At 41.3% G+C, this 25,248-nt stretch overlaps 1 protein-coding gene across 1 annotated transcript; it reads left to right on the top strand.

Moving 5' to 3' along the window:
• Positions 1-1,858: 1,858 nt before the first annotated feature.
• LOC306857001 (inter-alpha-trypsin inhibitor heavy chain H3-like) lies at positions 1,859-25,135 on the top strand. The gene is made up of 23 exons (XM_079396611.1): positions 1,859-2,013; positions 2,750-2,913; positions 3,250-3,354; positions 3,438-3,600; positions 3,678-3,788; positions 3,888-4,016; positions 4,106-4,222; positions 4,478-4,646; positions 4,723-4,833; positions 5,437-5,618; positions 5,706-5,885; positions 6,018-6,145; positions 6,212-6,384; positions 11,986-12,054; positions 12,387-12,422; positions 12,978-12,998; positions 15,650-15,682; positions 17,889-17,939; positions 18,022-18,135; positions 18,229-18,403; positions 24,394-24,542; positions 24,686-24,770; positions 24,946-25,135. Exons 1-23 carry the CDS (start codon positions 1,936-1,938, stop codon positions 25,058-25,060), a joined length of 2,658 nt encoding a protein of 885 aa, XP_079252737.1. The 5' UTR covers positions 1,859-1,935; the 3' UTR covers positions 25,061-25,135.
• Positions 25,136-25,248: the final 113 nt, after the last annotated feature.

The raw sequence follows: 25,248 nt of genomic DNA, 5'->3' as shown, positions 1-25,248 counted from the left end.
TGTTATGACACAGAGTTAGAGTTTAGGAGCCTGATGGCCTGGGGGAAGAAGCTCCTTCTAAGTCTCTCAGTCTTTGCCATCAGGCTACGGAAGCGCTTACCAGATGGAAGCAAAGTGAATAGTCGGTTAGCAGGGTGATTTGGGTCCTTGAGATTTTAACAGCTCTGTTTTTGCAGCGTTTGAGGTAGATGTCCTGCAGAGAGGGGAGAGCAGACCCAGAGATGCGCTCAGCTAAGCGCACAACTCTCTGTAGTGCTTTGCAGTCCTGATTGGAGCTGTTTCCATACCACACTGAGATGCACTGAGTCAATACACGTTCTATGGTCCCTGAATAGAAAGTTTTCAGGATTGCTGGTGAGACCCTGAATTTCCTCAGCTGTCGCAGATGGTACAGTCTTTGCCTGGCTTTCTTAACCTGTGTTTGGATGTGTGTAGTCCAAGTCAGGTTCTCGGAGATGTTTACGCCGAGGTACTTGAAGCTACTCACCCTCTCCACAGGAGTCCCACTGATCATAAGAGGAGTGTAGGGCTGCTGCTGTCTCTTCCTAAAGTCCATGATCAGCTCTTTAGTTTTGCTCACATTCAGAGAGAGACAATTGTCCTGGCACCATGATGTGAGTCTCTCTACCTCATCCAAGTATGCGGTCTCATCGTTGTTGGAGATGAGGCCCAGAACCACAGTATCATCAGCAAATTTTACAATAGATGTGGAGCTGTGAGAGGACACGCAGTCATGCGTGTAGAGAGAGTAGAGCAGGGGACTCAGGACACAGCCCTGTGGGGCACCTATGTTCAGAGTGATGGAGTTTGAGGTGAACTGGCCAACTTTCACCACTTGAGGTCTGCCGGTGAGGAAGTCTTGAATCCAGTCACAGAGTGAGGAGTTTAGGCCGAGGTCTGTGAGTTTAGATGCCAGCTTGATGGGGACTATAGTGTTGAAAGCTGAGCTATAGTCAATGAATAGCAGCCTTACATAATTCCCATTGTTGCTGTCCCAAGTGTGTGAGGGAAGAGTGGAGAACGTGAGAAATGGCATCGTCCGTGGATCTATTTGGGCGATAGGCAAACTGAAGAGGGTCCAAAGTATCAGGGATGGAGGAGCAGATGTGGCTCTTTACAAGTCTCTCAAAAACCTTCATGACTATAGATGTGAGGGCAACTGGGCGATAGTCATTCAGGCAAGAGGGTTTATTGTTCTTTGGCACAGGGATAATAATGGATTTTTTGAATGAAGTGGGAACCACGGAGGTAGCAAGGGACTCATTAAAGATAGACATGAACAAACCAGCGAGCTGATCGGCGCAGGACCCCAGAACACGGCCGGTTATCCCATCAGGTCCGGCTGCTTTCCTGACGTTCACTCTCTTTAGCGCCCTCCGAACCTCATCCTCTGACACAGTGATTACAGGATCATCGCTGCTCTGCCTGCTGCTTCCTGACGCGCTGGTCGGCAGAAACGCGCCACCGCCGTTGCCATCGAAGCGGCCGTAGAAGATATTTAACTCGTCGGCCAGCAACGGATCTGCTCTCACCTCCGCGGAGGATTTGTTTCCGAAGTCACAGATGGTCCTCAGTCCCTGCCACATCCGTCGAGAGTCGTTGAGCTGTAAATGAGACTCAATTCTCTCTCTGTATCTGTGTTTGGCGGCTCTTACTGCGCGTCGGAGAGCATAGCACGATGCTTTGTACTCGCTCGTATTCCCAGACAGAAGAGCCTCATTGTAAGCGGCAGTGCGTGTGTCACGGATTGTTCTGTCCACCCACGGTTTCTGATTGGAGAATGTCCTTATCGTTATTGTTTCTGTAGCTTGCTCGGTTAGCGTGTTTACAAAACTTAATAGCAGCCAATAGCAGCCAATAGCATGCTGTGGACTTGAGTTTAAAGGCAGTGTTTAAAGGCAGTGTGCGTTTCGAGGTCAGTTTCCTGTGCAGGTCATGATGGATCGAGCAGCTCTTCGGCTGATTCTCTTGGGTGTCTTTCTCATCTCAGCCACTTCAGGTCCTGTTAAGAGGGTGAGGGTCAAATTTTTGTTCAAGATGAAGAAGACTGAGTCAAAATTTTTAAATACTCTACCAAGTCAGTGTAAAACAGCAGATTTATATCTGTGTTTGAGATCAAGGTCTAGACAAACTAGATATGCTTCAAACTTGCTGAATATACACTATTGTTTAGATATTTGAGGTCAGATTTAAATAATACTAATAATACTTTCTGAAGGATCATGTGATAGAACACTGGAGTAATGGCTGTTTTTACAAAATTACTGTTTTTATTTGTATTTTTGGTTTAATAAATGTTGCCTCTTTCAAAAACATTTTAAACAAATGTACTGTTCCCAGACTTTCGCACAGTGGTGTATCATGTATTTGATATTTAATATGATTTAGCTTGTTGTATATTCTGTCTCTTTTCTTAACAAAACCACAGTGCAGTGTATGAAACCAGCTATTTATTCTCAACTGCTTGGTTTATCTGTTTAGACATTTTCATTTTGATCATGTCTATAATGCCGTTGTTGACAGAAAAATGCAGTTTGAGTCGACAGAACCATCTATTGCACAACTGTGTAAACTGAGATACAGTCATCAAAACATATTTGTCTTTCAGTCCAAAGGCCTTTTCTCCATGCATGCCATTTTTGAGCAGTAAATATTTGAGCAACCCTATGTGAAAAGGAGGGGTAAATGTGCACCAGCTAATCAATTTGACCATATTTTAATATGAGTTTGCTATTCAATGTCTCAACAGAAAAAAAATGTGGATATATACAGCTTCTACATCAACTCCACAGTCACCAGTCGCTATGCCACAACAGTCATCACAAGCCGTGTTGCGAACACACTGAATGAATCTCAAGAGATCCAGTTTGAGGTCAAGATTCCCAAGAATGCCTTCATCAGCAAATTCAGAATGTGGGTGAACATGAGTAGTGTTATATAAGTAGAAATAAAGAGGTAAAGAGGCCATTTATAGCATCTGTGCATCAGATCAGGTACATTTTATAATACAGCCAAACAAGAACAAAATAAAGATTTTGAAATTTTACCTTCTACTAGTCCAAGAATAAATAACCTGTACTTTTATAGTACAAGATGTTGTAGCTAACAGTACAGATGCTTTAATACAAACAAACATATGTAGCGGTGCTACAATTTGAGTGTGATGGATTTTTCGTTTTTTTTATGAAATACACATAGTTTAAGTTTCTGGTACATTAAGAGAACATCATTGTGTAACTTTCTCTATAGGACCATAGAGGGAAAAACATATGATGGGGTTGTGAAGGAAAAAGAAGAAGCTCAGCAGCAATACAATCAAGCAGTATCTCGAGGACAAAGTGCTGGACTGGTCAAGTACTGGAATTTTTTTAAATTAGGTCCATAAATATGTGATTGTAGTATGTTTAGTAATATGCTGGGATTTATTTCTATTTCAGATCTGTTGGAAGGACTTTAGAGGACTTTAAAACTTCAGTGACAGTGGCTGCTTTTAGTAAAGTGACCTTTGAGTTGACCTATGAGGAACTGCTAAAGCGTCGCCTCGGCAAATATGAGCTACTCATCAATGCCCAACCGATGCAGCCGGTGGCTGACTTCAAGGTAATGGAAGAAATGAAAAGGAAATTAATAATCAATTTTAAGGTATAGTTAGATGATGTTTCTTTTCCTCACATTAGATGGATGTGCACATCCAAGAGAAACCAGGAATTTCCTCCTTGGAGGTGAAAGGAGATTTGAGCACCGGTGATCTGGCCAATGCCATCAAAACCACCAGAGCAGACAAAGACGTAAGAGCTTAAATGAGGGTTAAAAACACATTTTATATGTTCTCAATATGCTCATACACTTCAAATAAAGTCACCAGATGACCAAACTGATCATTTCAGACTTGGGTGACCTTCTACCCCACACAAGATCAACAGACCAAGTGTAAAAGCTGTGGAGAAAATGGGCTGAATGGTGACCTGCTCATAACATACGATGTGGAGAGACGAAATCCCAAAGGAGAAGTCATGGTACATTTGAATTAACATGCTTTAAAAAAGTAAAATAGTATGACAAAAATAGAAAATTTTGAAAGATTGGAATTTTTCTTTTCTCTCAGGTATCAAATGGCTATTTCGTCCATTACTTTGCACCCTCTGATGTTCCACGTATTCCAAAATATGTGGTGTTTATTATTGATCAGAGTGGTTCTATGCACGGCAGAAAAATTGAACAGGTAAATGTCAACGTTTCAGCCAAATCAAAAGCATATGACATATGAGCTGTTTTGACAGTAAAACCCTTGAACCCTTGACCCATTCTTGGAGGATGTTGCAGCATTTTGCATTTTTATGTTAAAAGGACAGGGATTTCTGTTTTGAAATCAGTGTGAAGTTGCTTTCTTTAAAAAACAAACAAACAAAAAAAAAACTATCCATATGTGGCAAATCTATGCAATTTGAATAGAGACAAATGTGCTGTCATTCTTTAGACTCGTTTGGCACTGCTGAGGATTTTAAGTGATCTTGATGAGGATGACCATTTTGGATTGATCACCTTTGACAGTGAAGTTAGCTTATGGAAGCGTGAGCTCCTCAAAGCTACTGAGGAAAATCTGGAGAATGCGAAATCTTTTGTGAAGGAGATCAGAGATAGAGGAGGTGAGTTATAATACATAAATAAGGATTAAGAAAGTTTTACCTCACAGTGACACAACTATGTTTGGTCTTCCTTTAGCCACGGACATAAACGCTGCAGTTCTAGCAGGAGTGGACATGATCAATCGTCATCCACGAGAGGGAACAGCCTCCATCCTGATCCTGCTGACTGATGGAGATCCCAATTCAGGCAAAGAAACACTGATACATACAAATACTCACTGCCCACATTTAGCTGTCTAAAGGAAAAGCTGCATCAGAACTGTCTTAAACATTAATGTTGTGTTTTTGCAGTTTTATGAACGTGATCTGTTCTTTCTCACTTTGTGATTCCTATACATTGTCATACAAAATCAAGCATACTTAAATAACAATTGTTTGTAATGCCTCATCAAAAAATAAATAAATAAATAAACGTCAAAAAGACCGTTTAACCATAAAAAATATAATGGGTATGTTTCAGGCATTACACAATAGCTTTTTAGTTACTGTATTTTTTTCCATAAATTAATTTTATGAGAAAAAAAAAGTAAAAAAATTGTTCTTTGTACATTTAACAGATTTTTACAAGAGCGTTTTTGTGTTGCTTTTCTGATAAAATTGAGGTTAGGATGTCAATGGAAGTTTTAATTTTGCACCACATCAGCATCTGTGGCACATTAAAAAATAATTTAGGCAAAAGAAATTTAGCATTTTTAGAAAGGTTTTGTTTCCTCTTATATCCTCAATGTACACAAATTTCCATCATGTTGTCTGAATATTTGAGTTTTTTAAAAATATTTTTCTCAAATAGGTGAAACCAACATAGAGAAGATAGTGGGCAATGTGAAAGAGGCCATTGGGGCAAAGTTTCCCCTCTTTTGCCTTGGTTTTGGATATGATGTTAACTTTGACTTCCTGACAAAGATGTCACTGGAAAACAGTGGAGTTGCGCGCAGGATTTATGAAGATTCAGACGCTGATCTACAGCTGCAGGTGGACTACAGATAATCAGCTGTGAATTCATCTTTAATGCTGAACGGTTCTGTCTTTGAGCGTATTTAAAGTTTGGTTGATTTTTAGGGCTTCTATGAAGAAGTTGCCGTCCCTCTCCTCACTGATATTCAACTTAAATACCCAGGAGGGACAAACCTTACCAAGACCAGCTTTAGCTTGTACTTCAATGGCTCTGAGATTGTGGTGTCAGGACAAATAACAGACAACAGTGTGGAGAGATTCACCACTGAAGTCATCGCAGTATCAGTAAGATCTTCACTCATCTGTGTAATGGCATATTATCAGGATCACTGGTCCATTGTGTAGGAGATTTGGGTGAAAGTGGTCCTGACAGCATTCCTGATGAAAATGTTCACTAGTATTATTATTTCTGAGTAGAAAGGCAGCAATGTGACGTATCAGGACACTATAATGACAAAAGACCCCAGTGATGTTCCACCTGAGAATGAAGATTTTATGCAGAGGTTGTGGGCCTACCTTACAGTGAAGCAGCTTCTGGAGAGACAGTAAGTTAATGAGCGAATTGGCATTCTGTGATTTAAGTTGAACATTGAGAACATCTTTTATCTCAGGGTGATTCTTAAAGGACAAGAGAAAGAGAATGAAAAGAAAGAAGCTCTCAACCTCTCCCTGAAATACCAGTTTGTCACTTCCCTCACCTCTATGGTTGTTACTAAGCCACAAGAAGGTGATGTGGAAGTTGCTGACAAACCCAAAGAGGGAGAAGCGCCACCCAGACCTCCAGGTGAGAACTGAAATGTTATATATAAAAGTGTACAAACTTTATGCAAGGTCCATTTCATGCTAAATAAACAGCAGAAATATGAAAAGTTAAAAACAAATATAACCATGTCTACCAGTGGCGGGCCGTGCATTTCACACCTAGGCCTTCAGTGGCATCCTACATGAATTAATCCACCTCTTAATACCATCAAAATGATGCCACAGCTATAGAAACCATAATTAGTACACAGAAATGCAGTGTAACAGGGCATTGCATCACAGACAGGTATCTTATGCAGCGAGAATGAATGATATTACTAAAGCTAGAAACCCAATTAACACAATTCATCAAGTTTCCACACCTGCGCAACGCATCATCTCTAGCTGAGCCATTAACCTGACAAAATGACATAAATATAATCAACCCGATGTTCTTACAGACATTTATTAACTCAAACGTATTTATACCTTACAGAGAACATTGGTATAAAACAAATAAGGCGATTACACGTGTTTGAAAGTTGACCTAACAATTTAATGAACTCTTAATGCTTTTCGTCTTCATGAGCACTGCACACGTGCTGCGGGAGGAAAATACTAGTTAGCACAGCCTTACTGGGAAAGCGAGCAAGTAACATTAAAATTATAAAACTCATACAAGACGATGAAGAAAAGCGTATACATGTGTTTTAACGTACCCCTATGACTCTCATCTTCTGAGGCCGGAGGAAAAACAAAGACCGGTTCATACAGCTCGACTCGGAAACTGAGATATTCTTACGGAAACTTAAACATGGCTTTATATCTTGCAAATAACATCAGAATACAACGCATAAAGCAATAAAAGTCAAAAATGAAACGTGATCTACCATTCTCTAGTAGTTTTTCATCTTCACGAGTCTTCGCGCCGTTGCCGAGTAGGTGTCTTGTTTTTTTTTCGCCGTGGTCATTTAGTACTTTAGTATTTAGATTTACAGAGGGCGAATATTTTACAGAATGCACTGTACACAGCATATACGGTGAGAAACAGTAATAACACTGTGAAAACACAAATATTTAAAGTCCGTGTAAAGTGATATTAAAATATATGTTCTGAGTTTGTCACACAACAGGAAAATGTGTTATTAACCACCCAGCCAAATTTGAATGATAACAAAAAAAAAAACGCCAAGTAACTAAAATAAGTTATCAAAATCTTTGAAAGATAAGCAGGGCTCTCCGCTCTCAAACGCTGGGGGCGTGTCCGCTGTCGGCGCTGAAACCACGCCCACTTGCGGGAAAGCGGCCGTCTCTCTCAATACGCTACAACCTAAATATATGTTACTGATATTACCTCTAGTAGCTTAATTGGATTTATACAGCCATACATGTTTGAGCATGCAAGTTCATTGTTTAATTCTAGATGCGAATTGTGAACGCTCCATGTTTTTAAATTGTATGTATTCTGCCACATATTGATGTCTCTTGGCTAAGAACCAGGTATCCATTCACCCTAGAACCGTCCCTGCCTAGAATCTGTATATCTAATATCACAGACATTCAAAAAGACAAACTAAAAACTTGACCTCTCAACAGTTATTATAGTATTAGGGGCGGGGCCACGCTCTGTGGCTCCATTGCGTCATCGAGCCACCGTTTTATGCGCTCTGAGCATCCAATCAAAGGACGAGACAATGCTGACGTTATCGTAAGCCTGCTAGATGGCCCTGGAGCTGCCAACTCGAAATCTGATTGGTTAAAGCAGCGGTTTTCAACTCCAGTCCTCGCACCCCACCTGCACGATTTGCATGTCTCTGTTGTTTAACACACCTGATTCAGATCATCAGCTCATTTGAAGAGAGTTCCATGAATGAACTGTGTTCCGATTGACATGCTCCCTGCACAGTGTCCATTGCTCCCTACTCCCTAAGCATGAGAAATCCGTTGACGTTTACTTCACTTCGGAACTTATTTATTCACAGATTTGTGCTACGCCAGCGCCATCACACACAGACGAAACTTACTAGTGAAGTGTGACAAAATATACCTCTGTAAATAAATACAATTTAAATTCACGTCTCGCACACTTCAATGCCCTTTGAATGGAACATATACGCTCGCTTTGAACTGGAATCATGGCGGAATATCCTGTGAAGTCCATTTCGCAGGGCACTTACGGTCGAATAGAACAAAGGTCTGAAGTGAAGAGAGAAACATAGAAAATGTGCAGAGCGGGGTGGGGGTGGGGCACGATGACTGGAGTTGAAAACCGCTGGGTTAAAGCAACGATTTCATTGCCGTTGATGTTAAACTATAGATGCCTGCACTGCTGATTCTGAAGGCCTTAAGGCCTTTCCACACTGAACGCGAAAAAGCTAAACGAATTTCGCACGTGATGACTCCCGGGAATAAAACAATAGCTTCCTATGGATGCTTCCACATAGGCCGCGAACATTCGTGCACCGAAAAAGCAAATGTTTTTTTTTCGTCCAGTCCAATGAATCTTTTGAGTTTCGCAAAGCGAAAACATGGGCCGTCCAATAAGATTTGAGCATTACATCACATGACCAGGGCAACTGCTGTTACCCAAAAGGTCGACGCGGTGGCACTGAAAGCTCCACTAGAAGAGTGAATGCCGAGTTCTTGTTATTGTTGGTATTTAGGAATAGACTATTCTCACATGTTCTTCATCCACTGAATCATGTGATATGACGAGCTCCGTCCATTTTCTTCCACGAGCGCGAGTGTTTATGAGTCAGAGCTCGTTCATCTAGATCTGTCAATCATGTAATCATATCTCTTGCCCTTCCTTATATAAAAAAAAGAGAGAAATATTTTTCTACACATGAAATATGAAAGCAAATAGACCTTAATTGTGAAGATAGGTCTTCTGTATATGTTTTTATGCAATTCGTGGTATTTATTTTAACAGTTTAACCTGGTAAAACGATTACTGAAATATAATTGGATAAGAGCTCTAAAATAAATTACTACGCCACTGGAAGCAGCGCAACCAAGAGAAAAGCTATGAAATGAAGAGAATAGACTATTGTAAATAATTTAATACACATTCAAGGAAAAATATATTAAAACTAAGTCAGTGATTCTGATAGTGTTTAGGCCAGCAGAGAAGGCTTTGCTGGCCCTGACGGCCCGCCACTGATGTCTACCAAATATATCTAATAAAAAAAAATGATTAAAAGAAGCTACTTCATTTGTGCATCCTACAATTTAAGGCAACGGAGACCGTTTCTATTTTAAAGCAGCTGTCCAGTGTTTTCTGACAAACTTTTCACAAATGGAGTTTTGATGGCTACTGTATGCAGTGAATAACACAGTTTTCCCTTTGTATTTTTTTTTTTACAAAGTACCTGTACCTTACGATCCTTTTGCATGCAAGTATAAAATAATGAAACAAACAGTTCATGTACTCTATTTATGTAAACTATTGCAGATAATTTAAAGTAGCAATAGCTTATGGAAAAATGTAAAATATATAGGATGTGTCACGGTGCACACATGAGGGAGGAACCAGGAACACGCAGACGAGGATATAAACTCAAATTCTTTACTGACATCAAGGCAGGGCAAGACAAGGCAAGGCAGGGTAAGACACAGACATCCAACACCGGGGATAACGAGTTGACCAGACAAAATGGCACTACACAGACAGGACTATAAATACACAGGTAAATCATAGATAATGAGACGAACATGGCTGGACAAGAATTAAACTAATGATTACATTTAACAAGGACAGGAAACAAACCAAATATGGGCACAAGAGGCAGGAACACATGACACACGACAGTTCCCGGACATAACTCCCCCCTCCCGAAAGACTCGTCCCGAGCCTTAACAGTTCCATCGGGGAGGGGGGGGGTGGGCGCTCTGGAGGCCTCTCAGGACAGACACGGACCACAGGACGGGGACCTCCAGAGCGGAACAGACAGAACCCATGGCGGAGCAGGGAGCTCAGGAGGCCATGGCAGGTGGTACCTGTGGCCATGGCATCCTTCTTCGGCCCACCCACTCCACCCAGAGCTCTACTACCCCCCCCCAAAATTTCCATGGGGAATCCAGGGGGTATCAGGAGCCCTCCGGGGCTAGACAGACAAAACAGTACATGAGACGACATGAAACCCTCCAGGGTCAGACAAACACGACAAGACATCCCACAGGAACCAGAAGCCCTCCTGGGCTGGCTAGGAAGCTGAGGCTTCCTCTGGGCATGACGAGGAGTCAGGGGCCCTCAGCAACCTCCTCCACTTCTGCGACAGGGGGGGCAAGCGGCTGCGACTGGCCTCCATGGCCACAACTCAAGGAGCCGCCTGCCCCAGACGAGTCTCCATGGACAAGACAAGGTAATTAAAATATTCCTGTGGGCACAACAAGACATACATACGGCACTCCTGGCCGTGACGTGTGGACTTGATCCACGGAGAGGGTCATGGCGGCCGATGGGCATGAGTCAGCGGCAATCCGCCGGGCTTGAGTCAGCGGCAATCCAGTGGGCCTTGAGTCAGAGGCTGGCCGGCAGGCATTGAGTCAGAGGCGGATCGGCGGCGTGCACAGGGGAGCCGCGGACGGCGTCGTGAACAGGGGAGCCGCCGACGGTGGGTGGGCTTTCCCCACGGACGGCGACCTGATCTCCCGCGAACGGCGGGGTCGGTGAGCCGCGGGTAGCGGCGTGAATAGGGGGAGCCGCCGACGGTGGGTTGGCTTTCCCCACGGACGGCAGCGTTGATCTCCCGCGAACCGCGGGCTCGGTGAAGCCGCCGACGGTGGGTTGGCTTTCCCCACGGACGGCGGACTTGGGTGAACCGCAGGTAGCGGCGTGAACTCCCGCGAACGGCGGGCTTGCTGTGAGCGGCGAGGTTGGGAGCCGCGGACGGCGGCGGATATCTCCCGCGATCGGCAGACTTGAGGGCTCGCGGCCAGCGGACTCGCGGCGATCCCGCCGAACTCCCACGACCACTTGACGCGGGCTAAGGCAGGATGACGAGCGGCGACATCCATGCCGCGAGGGACAAACAGAACAGGAACAAACAAAAAACTTTTCAAAAACGGAAAACAAAACAAGGTGAAGGGGCGCCGCTTACTGTTTTGGTCTGGTCTTCTGTCACGGTGCACACACGAGGGAGGAACCAGGAACACGCAGACGAGGATATAAACTCAAATTCTTTACTGACATCAAGGCAGGGTAAGACACAGACATCCAACACCGGGGATAACGAGTTGACCAGACAAAATGGCACTACACAGACAGGACTATAAATACACAGGTAAATCATAGATAATGAGACGAACATGGCTGGACAAGAATTAAACTAATGATTACATTTAACAAGGACAGGAAACAAACCAAATATGGGCACAAGAGGCAGGAACACATGACACACACACACGACAGTTCCCTGACAGGATGGAGACTTTAGCTGATTATTGGATTTAAGTCCTGCATACACCACCAGAGAAGTCTGTCATTTTCACCACAAGACAGTTATTTGGATTAAAATTAGCAGGTCATAATTATCAAAAAGTGAAACACATACATGGATACATAGTTCACAATGAGACTTAACATGTATTTAGAAAATGCATGAATTTTATTTTTATTTTTTATATATATTATATTTTACAGCACCAGGATTTAGTCAGGTCAACCTTAGTCCAGGTCTGTCCGGTTCACCTGCAGATCCAGTTGTCCATGGTATGCATCTTTTCTTCTTCTAAAAGCTTTCTTCTTTTAAGAAGTAAATCATGTGCAAAGGAAAATGTACCCCCTCTTATCTTATAGCTTCCGTAGTGTTCAGACCAAGCAGTATTCAAATTTACATTATCACATCATTAAGGCTATTAGGACCCTCTATTATTTGAGTAAACGTATACATAGGTAATTCACAATAAGATCTACACCATGCATTTGGAAAATACAAGAATTTACTCAAATTGGGTGAATTTTCATTTTATGCCAATGTTAGTATACTTTATCTGCCTTGAAATATCTTTTTTAATTTTTGTTGTTGTTGTTGTCTATCCCAGTATCAGCATATGACGATGTTTATCCAGGGATCCATGGTATGGCTTTTTTCTTTATCTTTTTTTTTCATGGGTACAAGACACATCATATGTAAAGAAAAATGGGCCCCTTCATATCTTATAGCTTCCGTTTTCAGAAAAAGCAGTATTCAAATCACAATGATCACATCATTAAGACTATCCCTTTTTCTAAATACTGCTTTAAAACCCCTCCTTTTGTTTTGGCAGGATATACATATTTTTAAATTTTGGTGGAAAAAGAGCTAGGCAAATGGGGTGCAAAATTCTGGGGTTGCAATAAAACACACAATTTGAAAATGAATTTGTAATAAACAGATTTTTGATTCAGGCAATATTGTCCACTGTTTTCAGGTGGACAATATCGCCTTCATAGTTATCCTGCTTCAGGTGTTTTAATTTCTTTTCACTTCTACATTTATCAGCCAGATTATGTAATGAATAATCGCTGCTGCCTTGTGCATATAATGTATGTCTTGTCTAATTATCAATTATTGAATGTAAATTATTGTACTTGGTAAGAAATCAAAGTCTTTTATTGTTTTTTTTTAATGGCTAAATCATCTTCATTCCCAGTTCCCTTTCCAGTAGCTGAGGGTATGTATGACAATGTTGCAATGTTTTCTGTCCAAAAATGTATTATAGTAGTAGTAGTAGTAGTAATAATAATAATAATAATCATTTAATTTCAACTGAATGAAATCAACTGCTCTTTGACTTTCAGTGGCAAAGACTATACTTTTTTGAGAATGTCTTTATAATTAACTCCCTTCTTTAATTATTGCAAATTTGCTGTATTAAAAGCTACAGTGCATCCTGAAAGTATTTACAGCGCTCCACCTTTTCCACATTTTGTTATGTTACAGCCTTATTCCAAAATGGATTAAATTCATTATTTTCCTCAAAATTCTTCAAACAATTCCCCATAGTGACAACGTGAAATAAGTTTGTTTGAAATCTTTGCAAAAAAAAAAAAAATCACATGTACATAAGTATTCTTTATGCCATGTCATGACTTTGCCATGACACTCAAAATTGAGCTCAGGTGAATCCTGTTTCCACTTATCATCCTTGAGGTGTTTCTATGGCGGCATCCACAAACTTTGCTTGCTGCCTCGCTGCCTTATGAGGCAATGACTTTGTAGGCAGCGTTTTTGCACAAAGGTACCTCATGAAACTGATTTAGGACAGGCTTCTGAGGCAGAGTAACAGTTCAGTGATCTACAACAAAATAGAACGAGTTTTGGTGATAACTAAACAAATATTTAATTACTATAATACTAATTTCTCGCTAGAAATAACATCAAAAGTGCAAAAAGTTAATCAGAAATATACATTTACACACAAACTAACAACCAAACGCAACTTTCAGACGCCATCTTTATTTTTTAGCTCAACCATCACGGAATTGAACGCACAGGGTTGTGGGATATCAAAGGCAGCGAAGGATACATCTATGCTGCCTTCAAAAATCGATCGGATGAAGGTGTCTCATGAAACAGGAAGTGAAGCTAACTTTGGATTCAGACGTGCCTTGATGCCTTCCTGCCTTGGAATGCCTCCAAAGGCAGCATTTTTCAGTTTTTGGATGCAGCCTACAACTTGATTGGAGTCAACCTTTGGTAAATTCCGTTGATTGGACATGATTTGGAAAGGCACACACCTGTCTATGTAAGGTCCCACAGTTAATAGTGCATGTCAGAGCACAAACCAAGCCATGAAGTCCAAGGAATTGTCTGTAGAACTCCGAGACAGGATTGTATCAAGGTGCAGATCTGGTGAAGGGTACAGAACAATTTCTGCAGCATTGAAGGTCCCAGTGAGCACAGTGGCCTCCATCATTCGTAAATGGAAGAAGTTTGGAACCACCAGGATTCTTCCTAGAGTGGGCTGCCCGACCAGACTGAGCGATCTGGGGAGAAGGGCCTTAGACAGGGAGATGACCAAGAACTCGATGGTCACTCTGACAGACATCCAGTGTTTCTCTGTGGAGAGAGGAGAACCTTCCAGAAAAACAACAATCTTTGCAGCATGCCACCAATCAGGCCTGTATTCTAGAATGGCCAGACGGAAACCACTCCTCAGTAAAAGACACATGACAGCCCGCCTGGAGTTTGCCAAAAGGACTGAAGGACTCTCAGACCATGGTGAAACAAAGATTGATCTCTTTGGCCTAAATGGCAAGCGTCATGTCTGGAGGAAACCAGGCACCACTCATCACCTGACCAATACCATCCCTACAGTGAAGCATGGTGGTGGCAGCATCATGCTGTGGGGATGTTTTTTAGCGGCAGGAACTGGGAGACTAGTCAGGATTGAGGGAAAGATGAATGTAATGTACAGAGATATCCTTGATGAAAACGTGCTCCAGAGTGCTCTGGACCTCAGACTGGGGCGAAGGTTCATCTTCCACAAGGACAGCAACCCTAAGCACACAGCCAAGGTAGCAAAGGAGTGACTACGGGACAAACTCTGTGAATGTCCTTGAGTGGCCCAGCCAGAGCCCAGACTTGAACCCGATTGAATATCTCTGGAGAGATCTGAAAATAGCTGTGCAGCGACGCTTCCCATCCAACCTGGTTGATCTTGAGAGGTCCTGCAAAGAAGAATGGGAGAAACTGCCCAAAAATAGGTGTTTTTTTCTTCCATTTTTTATTTTTGATAAATTTGCAAAGATTTCAAACAGACTTCTTTCATTTTGTCATTATGGGGTATTGTTTGTAGAATTTTGAGGAAAATAATGAATTTAATCCATTTTGGAATAAGGCTGTAAAATGTGGACAGAGTGAAGGGCTGTGAATACTTTCTGAATGCACTGTAAATTAAAAGAAAATCCACATGAAAAAATAGATGATAGAATAAAAATAAATTAAATAAGGCATTAGGTGTGATTCGGAAAAGAAGCCTCTTCATATGAAATATTTGAAAATACATTTTAATGAAAAGAAAATGATTTAAATGTAGCTCTAGTTTTGTGAAAGGAATTATCATGAAATGCTTTATAATTTATAATATTACCAATTTTTTTTTAAATCAGTACAGTTTAATTACTAAATAATTTAATAATTTCTCTATTTAATTATTTCAATAATGCATTCGTACAACTTTTTTCATTATTTATTGATTTATTATTATATTATGAGTGCTGTGAATTTTTAATAAACTTACTTAGCATGAAAAACTTTATTACTGTATACATAGCCTGTCTTTGACTTTTTAATGACTAAACCCTTTGTTTTGTTGTTTAGATTTCAGTTATTCCGATGTATTGCCCTCCTATGGTATGTATGAAAACGCTGTAGCTTTGATTCTCTTTCAGTTAGTCACATTCAACGTTAAGTCGACACTCATGTTAGGGGTTTCACTTGAGAGCCTCAAACACCTCTGAGGATTACAAGAAACAGGTTGTGTTGTTGTCAACACAGCCCGTTTCTTCTTTCTGATTTTGAGGGTTGGGCGTATCAGTACAAGGTCCTCCAGAGCTCACGCCACTTGGAGTGTTGCCTCCTCCTGGGCATTGGCGCACAGTGCCTCTCTAGCTGACATCTACAGAGCTGTGGGCTGGGCGACACCTATACTTTCACGAGATTCTATAATCTCTGGGTTGAGCCAGTTTCCTCCATTGTGTTGGGAATGAGCAGGTCATTTGCAGGGGGAATAGCCATTCCTCTGGTTGACGTCCTCCAGCTCCCATGTGGCATTCGGACTCAGTGGGGAGGAGTCTGTTGCCGGGTCCAGTACTTAGGTTTCATGTCATTAGTCACCCCTTATACTGGACTAGGTGCCCATACATTAGGTTCCCTTTGGTAATCATGTATGTTCTTCCATGGTTCAGTTTCCCTTGGTAAATCCGAGTCTTTCCCTGTACAGGTCTGCTTTCGTTTCTGTTGTGTTCCCCTGAACTGGGGCTAGGACAGCATGTTAGACTGTGCTACAATCAGTCTTATGATTCACATTCCTTTTTGGATGTGTCTCTGCCAGTGTTGGGCAGTAGCGCACTGCTTAGTAACGCGTTACTGTAATTTGATTACTTTTTTAGTAACGGAATCATTTAATGCGTTATAATTTTCAAAATAGTAATTAGAGAATACTAACAAGCCGAGGTCTCTATATGTTACAGCCACGTTACATCACTGCGGATAGATTGCAGTGTTTTATCATCTAGATTGTAAAAAGGGTGTAGCATACGCACTGTCTAGTCCAGTGCCAGTAGATTAAAGACCTGCACTCCTGCGAGCCCCGAAGTAACAGAGAGCATCGCGGGACAAGATGGGCGAGTACTGGTGCGGGCAGGTAGACACTCGTGTGTGCGGGATGTGGGAGAATAAAATGATTTGGGGGACTCACACAAAATAGAAATATCTAAACATAAAATATCTAAATTGTTATTCAACTATTGCACAAAAGCAACAATAACTATTATAAAATATAAATGATTAACAGGCGCAAGCATAGGCAGAGTTTCTATTTAGGCTTTATCACGTGTTTGCAGCGTTGAGCAATGTTGATTTCTGGAACGCAATGGCCAGTCAGGAGTGCTGAAATTTGCGTGCTCACAAATCCTCTCATTATAACACAGGAATTGTAGACATTATGAAATATTCATTATGCATATATTCGTTGTAACAGAGATTTGTGAGATTGCGATGAACTGAGATGTCTTTTAGAGATTATAAATGCAGCGCTCTAAATTTCATGGATGTCATGGATGTAGCCACAGAAAAGTAATGTAACTAATTACTTTTGAAATAAAGTAATCAGAACAGTACTGATTACTTTTAAAAGGAGTCATCAGTAATCAGTCATTTAATTACATTTTTAAAGTAACTTGCCCAACACTGGTCTCTGCACCCCAGCGATTGCTGAAACGAATATTGGGAGAATCGGAAAACACTTTTTTTTTGGATTCCCTATCTGGCTTTTTGGGGTGCTGGGCAAATTGAGATGCATCTGTCATGGCACGCTTGCTTGTCAGCTCTGCAACATCAATTTAATAACACAGTTCTGGTTGTGGTGCTTTTCATAGGGACCCCTAATGTCAGTGTGGATGTAATGTTGAATGTGACTGACTGAAAGGGAATGTCTCTGTGACCTTTGTAACCCTCGTTTCCTGTAGGAGGGAGCGGAGAAGTTATGTCCCTCATACTACAACCGTGAACTGCGCTTAATGCCAGGATGTTTCTCGGCCCCTCAGCACAAACCTGTATGAGCGAATGCACGCCGCCATCTTATATACCCGTATGTTTGGGGAGGGGCTTGGCATGCAAATTCCACTCGCCAATAGTCATTGGCTGTTTCTTGTAATGCTCAGAGGTGATTTGGTCTCCCAAGTGAGACCCCAAACGTCTGTCGATGTAACATCTCTGTGCCCTCCTTCAGGGAATGAGGGTTACATACGTAACTGAGACGTTCTGCCTTGGTGTCAGGTAAATGCATACAAAATGTACATTGTCTAATTTTATTGATTGCACCCTCTCTTGGTCTTAGGTCAAATGCCCACACTTCCAAAGATTGTATCTGTTCCTGTTACTATACCAGGTACATAAAGATCTCTCAAATTTAATTACTATGGAATTTTATATAATAATTATATACTGCATTTGGTTATGTTTTGTCTTAGCTCCAACAGTTCGTGGCATTCATTTCCTGCTCCCTGTTGTTGGTCAGTCTAAGCCACTCTGCTTTGACGTTCCTGTTCCTCACAAACTCAGACTCCTACATGATTCAGCTTCAGGTTACTATTACACATTTACTACATACACATCCTTTTAGAAGTCATAATTTTTTATATTGAATGTTTTGTATATACACTTACTGTGTGTCCTAGAGTTCTCTATGAATGGAGAATCCATGACTGGACGAAATGGATTCCATCAAATTGCCTTACATTACAAAACAAACCATCATCTGACAATAAACACAACGTCTATCAGATACCACGATGGCCAGAATCAAGTTGAGTTCTTGTGGGGCCATGAACCGACTCAATACAATACTGAGGGGTAAATTAATACCTTTAAACTATATGTGCTTTTTTTTTTTTTTGTTAACAACTGTTTATTGAATTATTATTTTTTTTCCTGGGAACAGTAGTATAAACCAAAAAAAGCAGCTGTACAAATTTAGAACACACCCCAACCCATCCCACCCCCCTGGTAGACTTACAAAGATTTTATAAAAGATGACACAATATTAAAAGCTGAATGCCATGAATTTATAGTTTTCACATTAGATCCATGTATATGAGAAGTGTAGAGTTCCATTGAGATAATGTCCAACAAATACACAGTCCAGGTTCATCTGTCAAGTCGAGCTTTAATGTCATTCTGCTACATGTGTGGACATATAGTGGAACGAAATGTCATGTCTCGTAGGACCACGGTGCTACATACTAGTTAGACATAAGATAAACATACCACAATGCAAGTATAGGAAAAACAATAGAGCTATACAACAGTTAACCACCTGACTATACATATACTATAAATACTATAACTACTATAACTAGTTGACTACACATACACAAACTGAGACTGTACAAGAAATTTACATAAATACTGTACATGAAATTGTGCAAAAGAGATATCTGTACATGAAATTGTGCAAAAGAGATATCTTTACATGAAATTGTGAAAAAAAACAAAAAAATTTTTTTTTTATATATATACACATATATACATGTATACACATATAATATATATATATACACATTTTGTACATTAAATTGTTGTGCAGAAGAGAGATTTTGTGGGAAGCAGCGCATAGTGCAAGATTTTGTAGTGCAATGCTCAAGTAAACATATATTATCCTAATGAGTCTTTGTAGCAGGGAGTGTTTCTAGAAAGTGTCTAGTGTGCATATAGTGGGATGAGTGCGCTACTACAGGTGGTTTGTATGGCCCACTCACCTGTGTGTAGCACACTCAGAATTGCACTTAGGAAAATTGTCAACAGTTAATAATGAGTTGGGGGGGGGGGGGGGGGGGGGGGTGCTGAGGTGATCATAGTTTCAGAGGGGGACAGGGAGATTGGAGTTAAGAGCTCTCACAGCCTGGAGATTTTTTTTTTTTAGCAATCTGACAGTGCAAGCTTTGATACTCCGGTACCTTCTACCTGATGGCAGGAGCTGGAAGAGGTTGTGGGAGGGGTGGGTGGGATCCTTCACGATGCTGGAGGCCTTGCTGGAGCATCGTTCAAGGAAAATGTCCAGGATGGAGGGGGAGAGGGGCACCGATGATCTTTGTGGCAGTGTTCACTGTCCGTTGTAGGGTCTTGCGGTCAGCAGCACTGCAGTTCCCATACCACACAGTGAGGCAGGTGGTCAGCACACTCTCAATGGTGCCCCTGTAGAAAGTGGTGAGGATGGGTGGAGGGAGACTTGCCCTTTTCAGCCGGCGGAGAAAGTGGAGGCGCTGTTGTCCCTTCTTGTTGAGTGACGTGACGTTGGTGGTCCAGGTGAGATCCTCTGTGATGTGCACCCCCAGGAATTTAATGCTGCCGACTCTCTCCATGGTTGAGCCGTCGATGGTCAGTGGGGGGTGGTCAACAGAGTTTCTCCTGAAGTCCATCACAACCTCATTTGTCTTACCCACATTGAGGGACAGGTTGTTAGCGCCACACCATTCAGCCAGCTGTGCCACTTCCTCTCTGTAGTGCGTTTCATCATTGTTGCTGATGACCACAGTTGTGTCATCAGCCAACTTGATGATGTGGTTGGAGCTGGACTTGGCAGTGCAGTCGTGAGTCAGCAGTGTGAAGAGCAGCCTTGTGGGGCACCTGTGCTCAGTGTGGTACTGCTGGAGGTGTTGAGGCCAACACAGACTGACTGAGGTCTTGCAGTTAAAAAGTCCAGGATCCAATTACAGAGGGAGGTGTTAAGGCCCAGCAGGTTTAGTTTGTGGATGAGCTGTTGTGGGATTGTTGTGTTGAATGCTGAGCTGAAGTCGATGAACAGCATTCTTACATAAGAGTCTTTCTGTTCCAAGTGAGTAAGAGCTAGGTGGAGAATGGTGGATATTGCATCGTCCGTGGAACGGTTTGGACGGTATGCAAACTGGATTGGGTCCTGTGTGTTTGGTAGACTGGACTTGATGTGATGCATGACTAACCTCTCAAAGCACTTCATCATGATTGGTGTCAGTGCTATGGGACGACAGTCATTCAGACAGGACACAGGTGACTACTTTGGTATTGGAATTATGTAGGTGGATTTGAGACATGTGGGGACGACTGCCTGGCTCAGCGAGGTGTTGAAGATATCTGTTAGGACATCCGCCAGCTGCGCCGCAGGGCCTGCAGCCTTTCGTGGGTTAATCCTGGATAGGGTCTTCCTTACATCGGTTGGAGAGAGACAGAGTACCTGGTCGTTTGGAGGTGTGAGTAGTTTCTGTGCAGGTGTGTCGTTCTGTATCTCAAATCGTGAGTAGAAGTAGAGGATTTCCATTGTGTTCCAGCGGTTGACTAGCAATTTTTTTGCTGCTGTGAGAGCAGCTAACAGTAGATATCTATGTTGGACGGACAAGGTAAAGTCCCAAAATCATTCAAGAAAAAATGGTGGGGAGTCAAACATATCTCAGTATCCAACAAATATGATAGGTCCTGTGAGAGCTGAGCCCAAAAAGGTCTAATAGTTTTAGCTTGAGCTAAGGGTTCCAAGGATAGGGCAAATAACAGAGGAGAAAGCAGGCAACCCTGACGAGTACCTCGATGTATAAAGAATGGGTTAGAGCAAACAGCACCTGTGAGAACAGTGGCTGCTGGATTGGCATACAGAACTTTTATCATATTTATGAAACTCGATCCCAGACCCAGATGCTGTAGAACCACCCATAAATAATTCCATTCTAGCTGGGCGATAGCTTTCATCGCATCTAGGGATAGTACTGCGCAAGAGGAGGATGTACTATTCGTTGAATTAATTATATGATATAGCCTGCGTAAGTTATCCGAAGCTGAGCAAGATTTAATAAATCCTGTTTGGTCATCATGAAGTAGCCTATTCATAAATTTCTCTAGACGACGAGATAGTGCTTTAGCATATAATTTAACATCAATCCCTATCAAAGAAAGTGGCTGGTAACTAGAACAGGACGTCAGATCTTTATCTTTTTTTAACAAGCGAGAAATAACAGCTATATAAATAGATGGGTGAAATGAGCCTTGAGTAACTGAAAAATTTATCATATCTAACATGAGGTTGCCTAAATCAGACCAAAAAGTAGTATACAATTCGATTGGAATACCATCTATGCCTGGGGATTTACCCTTGTTCATATACCGGGATTGTTGACTCCAGCTTCTGAAGAGTGATCGGTTCAGCCAGGTATTCCGAATCCGAATCTGACAGCCTAGGTAAATCAAGGTTGGACAGAAAAGATGCAAAAGAGTCAGGGTGACCATCCGCAGAAGAAGTATAGAGGTTATAGTAAAAAGAGTGGGAGGCGATATTAATCTCTTTTGGGTCTGTCATAATGAGCCCAGATTGGAATTTCACTGCTGAAATATTAGCAAACCTTTCACTGTTGCGTAATCTTAGAGCTAAAGGCTTAGGCTTGGTCTATTCCCTTGAAAATAATAATTCTGCCTGGATCTTTGGATCAAGAATTCTAACCTGGATCTCAGTAATGAATTGAGTTCGGACCTAACCGACATGATTTTATTGAGTGTATTGTCTGAGAAACAACGTTGATGATCTCTAGTCAGATTCTGGAGCTGTGATTCCAGTTCAACTTTTTCTGTCGGTTTTTCTGAAGGAAAGAGGCATATGAAATTGAGTTATTCCTTATAAATCCTATAACTGCATTCCAAAGTGTTCGAGGATCATCCACTGAACCTTGATTAATTTCAATAAACTCAGCAAATTTATTTTTGAATTGACTGCAAAAATTTTCATCCTGCAGCAATTTAGGGTTAAATCGCCATCTAGTGGCACGAGATGGCTGAGGGATCAAAGATAATCTGCACAAATTTCATCACGAACAGTTGAAGATAAAGAAGTAGAAATGAAAATATAGTCAATTCGCGAATAGGATTTATGAGTAGCAGAAAATAAAGTGAAAGACTTAGCAGAAGAATTTAATAAACACCAACTATCCACCAATGAGGATGAGGTTACACATTGCCGAAGTTTGTCAGAACACAAAGCTTGAGAGTATGATTCCTTTGGTCCAGATCTATCTAGGATATGCGACATTACAGAATTCGTATCTGCACCCAATACAATTTAAAAATCTGAAAATTTCAAGAGATAGGTTGACAGAACCGAGAAAAAAGTAGGGTCAGGAGAAGGGGCATAGACTGCAAGAAATACAATATTCCTATTCTCCACTATTGTTTTTATATAATTTATATATTATTCTACCATCTGAATCACAACCTTAATCTAAAATAGTAATGTTTAAAGTCCTCCTCACCAATATTAGGACACCCTCGGTTTTAGTGTCCGAGATACCACTTCATAAAACGTATTATTACACCTGTGTATATCCTCCTCTTTCAAATGGGATTCTTGAACTAACACTATATCAATCTTTCTTTTTCGCCAAAAATCCGAACAGAATTACTGCATAATAAGACAAAATACAAGTTTGAAAATAAAACCAGTTGAGTCTACCATTAAACCACCCCCCACCCTTCCCATCACTAATCAAAAAAATATAAACACATTCCCATGAACTATGGCAGATCAAACCAAGAACAAAAACTTGATCTGCCAGCACCCCTTAATATGATCCGTGACGTCAACAAAAACCTGCACATTACTGAAGCACCAACATTGGCCCCATAGTCACATACTGACTAGGTAGTATCTCTATTAAAAAAAAAAAAAAGGAAAAGATAAGTAATACAAATAAAGTAACATCATGAACCCAGTAAGCAGTACTGTATGCACAATGAAAGCTTCTAATAACTATGAATTAAGAAAACATGAAAGTGAACAGTTAAAGACACAGTCACCTAACCATTTAGAGCATCTCTTCTCCGATTAGACAGCAAATATCCAGCTGAAGTTCACTGAGAGTTGGTGGATGAATGGGATCTGAGAAAAACTCTTGCTTCTTCTGGGGAGTATAGCATTTTAGGTTCACCTTGATTGGGAATGACCTTCAGAGTGGCAGGATAAATAAGAAAATTCTGGATGTCAGCTTCTCTCATGCCCTTCCTTACTGGCACAAATGCACTTCTTCTTTTTGCGGTGACTGGAGAAAAATCTGGAAAGAAAGACGCGTTGCTCCGTCGGAAGTTTTCACCGGGGCATGGAGTCTGGCGGCCTGCTGAATGAGCTCCCTGCCCCTTCTACCGCAGCAGTTTAAAGATTAAAACCCATGGTTTAGCGAGATCTGAGGAGAGCCTTGTGTACACGCGATGCACTCGATCCACTTCAATCTCTTTGCCCGCCAGAGACGGGAGCCACATCGGTAGCGATCTTTTCAAAACTTGCGATCTTTTCGGAACCTTCAGGCAATCCAACCAGATGCAGATTGCTGCGCCTATTGCGATCCTGTAAGTCCACAACCTGTTGCTCGAGTGCGGTTACACCCCTATCGTGATATGTGACGACTTTCTTTTGTTCTCTCATCTCCCCTGTAAGAAAATCCAATTTAGAGCATAGCGACTGAACAACTAACATGTGAGTAGCGAACTCCTTCCCCATTGCCGTCAACAACAGTATTGTCTTCTTGTCAACCATATCGCTCGTATTCGGTTGCTTGGATTACTTCTTAATCGGAGAAGCCGACGGAGACAACTCCTGCTGTTTCCGATTGTATGACATCAGGGAAAGTATTATTAATGAATAAAACTTAAAATAAAACAAAATAAAAATCAGCAAAAAGGGGCCAAACGTACGGAGCTCTACTCAACTGCGACTAGGTTCATGAGCACATCACGTGACTCCTCTCAAACTATATGTGTTTTTACTAAATTTGTGTATGCTATAGCTCTTTGTTAACCTGAGAGGTAGAATTCACTCATCAGCTTCTCTGTTCCATCAGCGTGTCTCTGATTCTACGGAGCAATGAAATAAACATCACCATGGGAAATATCCGTTTCATCACTCTTCTTCATAAGGAAAAAAGGGACATGTTTCTGTGGCCTGCTGTTCGGCAGCAGCCAAAAGATGTCAGTTTGACAGGCATTTTAGGTAAGAGTGTCACTTGTCAGTCCTACGTTACATATCAACATTGAATCTCAATGGATACCAAAAATAAGTCCTTCAGTGATGATAATGTGGTTATTAAACCAAAATTCTGAAAAATTTTGAATGTCTATATATAAAATTTTAAGGAGAGCCTGATATTTCATATGATGAGATCCAAGGAACACAAACACCAACTTTAAAGTTAAAGGACCAGGAAGTGAAGACATCTTGGTAAGTGATCAGTAAATGTACTCAAAAAATGGTGAATAATACATTCAATAAATTTTTCTTTCATTTAGAGAAGAAAACTAAGAAAGATTAAATACGGCAATGTAAATTATATGTCTATATATATAGTCTATTCTACTCACCCTCACCAAGGCTGCATATATTGTTATTATTTCAGGGTGATGGTGAAGGACTACAGACTTGCTTCTGCTCCTGTGGTTGGATGTTGGCTTGTACCATTCCAGGCTGTCACACAGCGGGAGCTCTCTGACTTCACCGTCACTCAGCTGTAGAGTTCGACAAAAATAATTTTTGTTGTCCTTTATCTTGCTGACATTTCCAATAAAATAACATATTCTTTAAATGGACTTGTTGATCAGCTATACAACTTTAATCTATTGGCAAATAGTAGGGGTATGACCAAGTTATTTTCAGTCTATGCACCACATCTTTAGCATGGTTTGATAACCATGCTGTAAAA

This window comes from Barbus barbus (genome assembly GCF_936440315.1).
Source record: "Barbus barbus genome assembly, chromosome: 37".
Classification (NCBI taxonomy): domain Eukaryota; kingdom Metazoa; phylum Chordata; class Actinopteri; order Cypriniformes; family Cyprinidae; genus Barbus; species Barbus barbus.
This window is presented reverse-complemented; position numbering and strand designations above follow the sequence as displayed.

Excerpts from the sequence above, each read along its gene's own strand:
- LOC306857001 (XM_079396611.1), top strand. The coding sequence starts at position 1,936 with ATGATGGATCGAGCAGCTCTTCGGCTGATTCTCTTGGGTGTCTTTCTC. Across the intron at positions 4,834-5,436 it reads TGATGGAGATCCCAATTCAG|GTGAAACCAACATAGAGAAG; the intron begins GCAAAGAAACAC and ends TTTCTCAAATAG. Across the intron at positions 12,423-12,977 it reads TGTTTATCCAGGGATCCATG|TTCCCTTTCCAGTAGCTGAG; the intron begins GTATGGCTTTTT and ends CTTCATTCCCAG.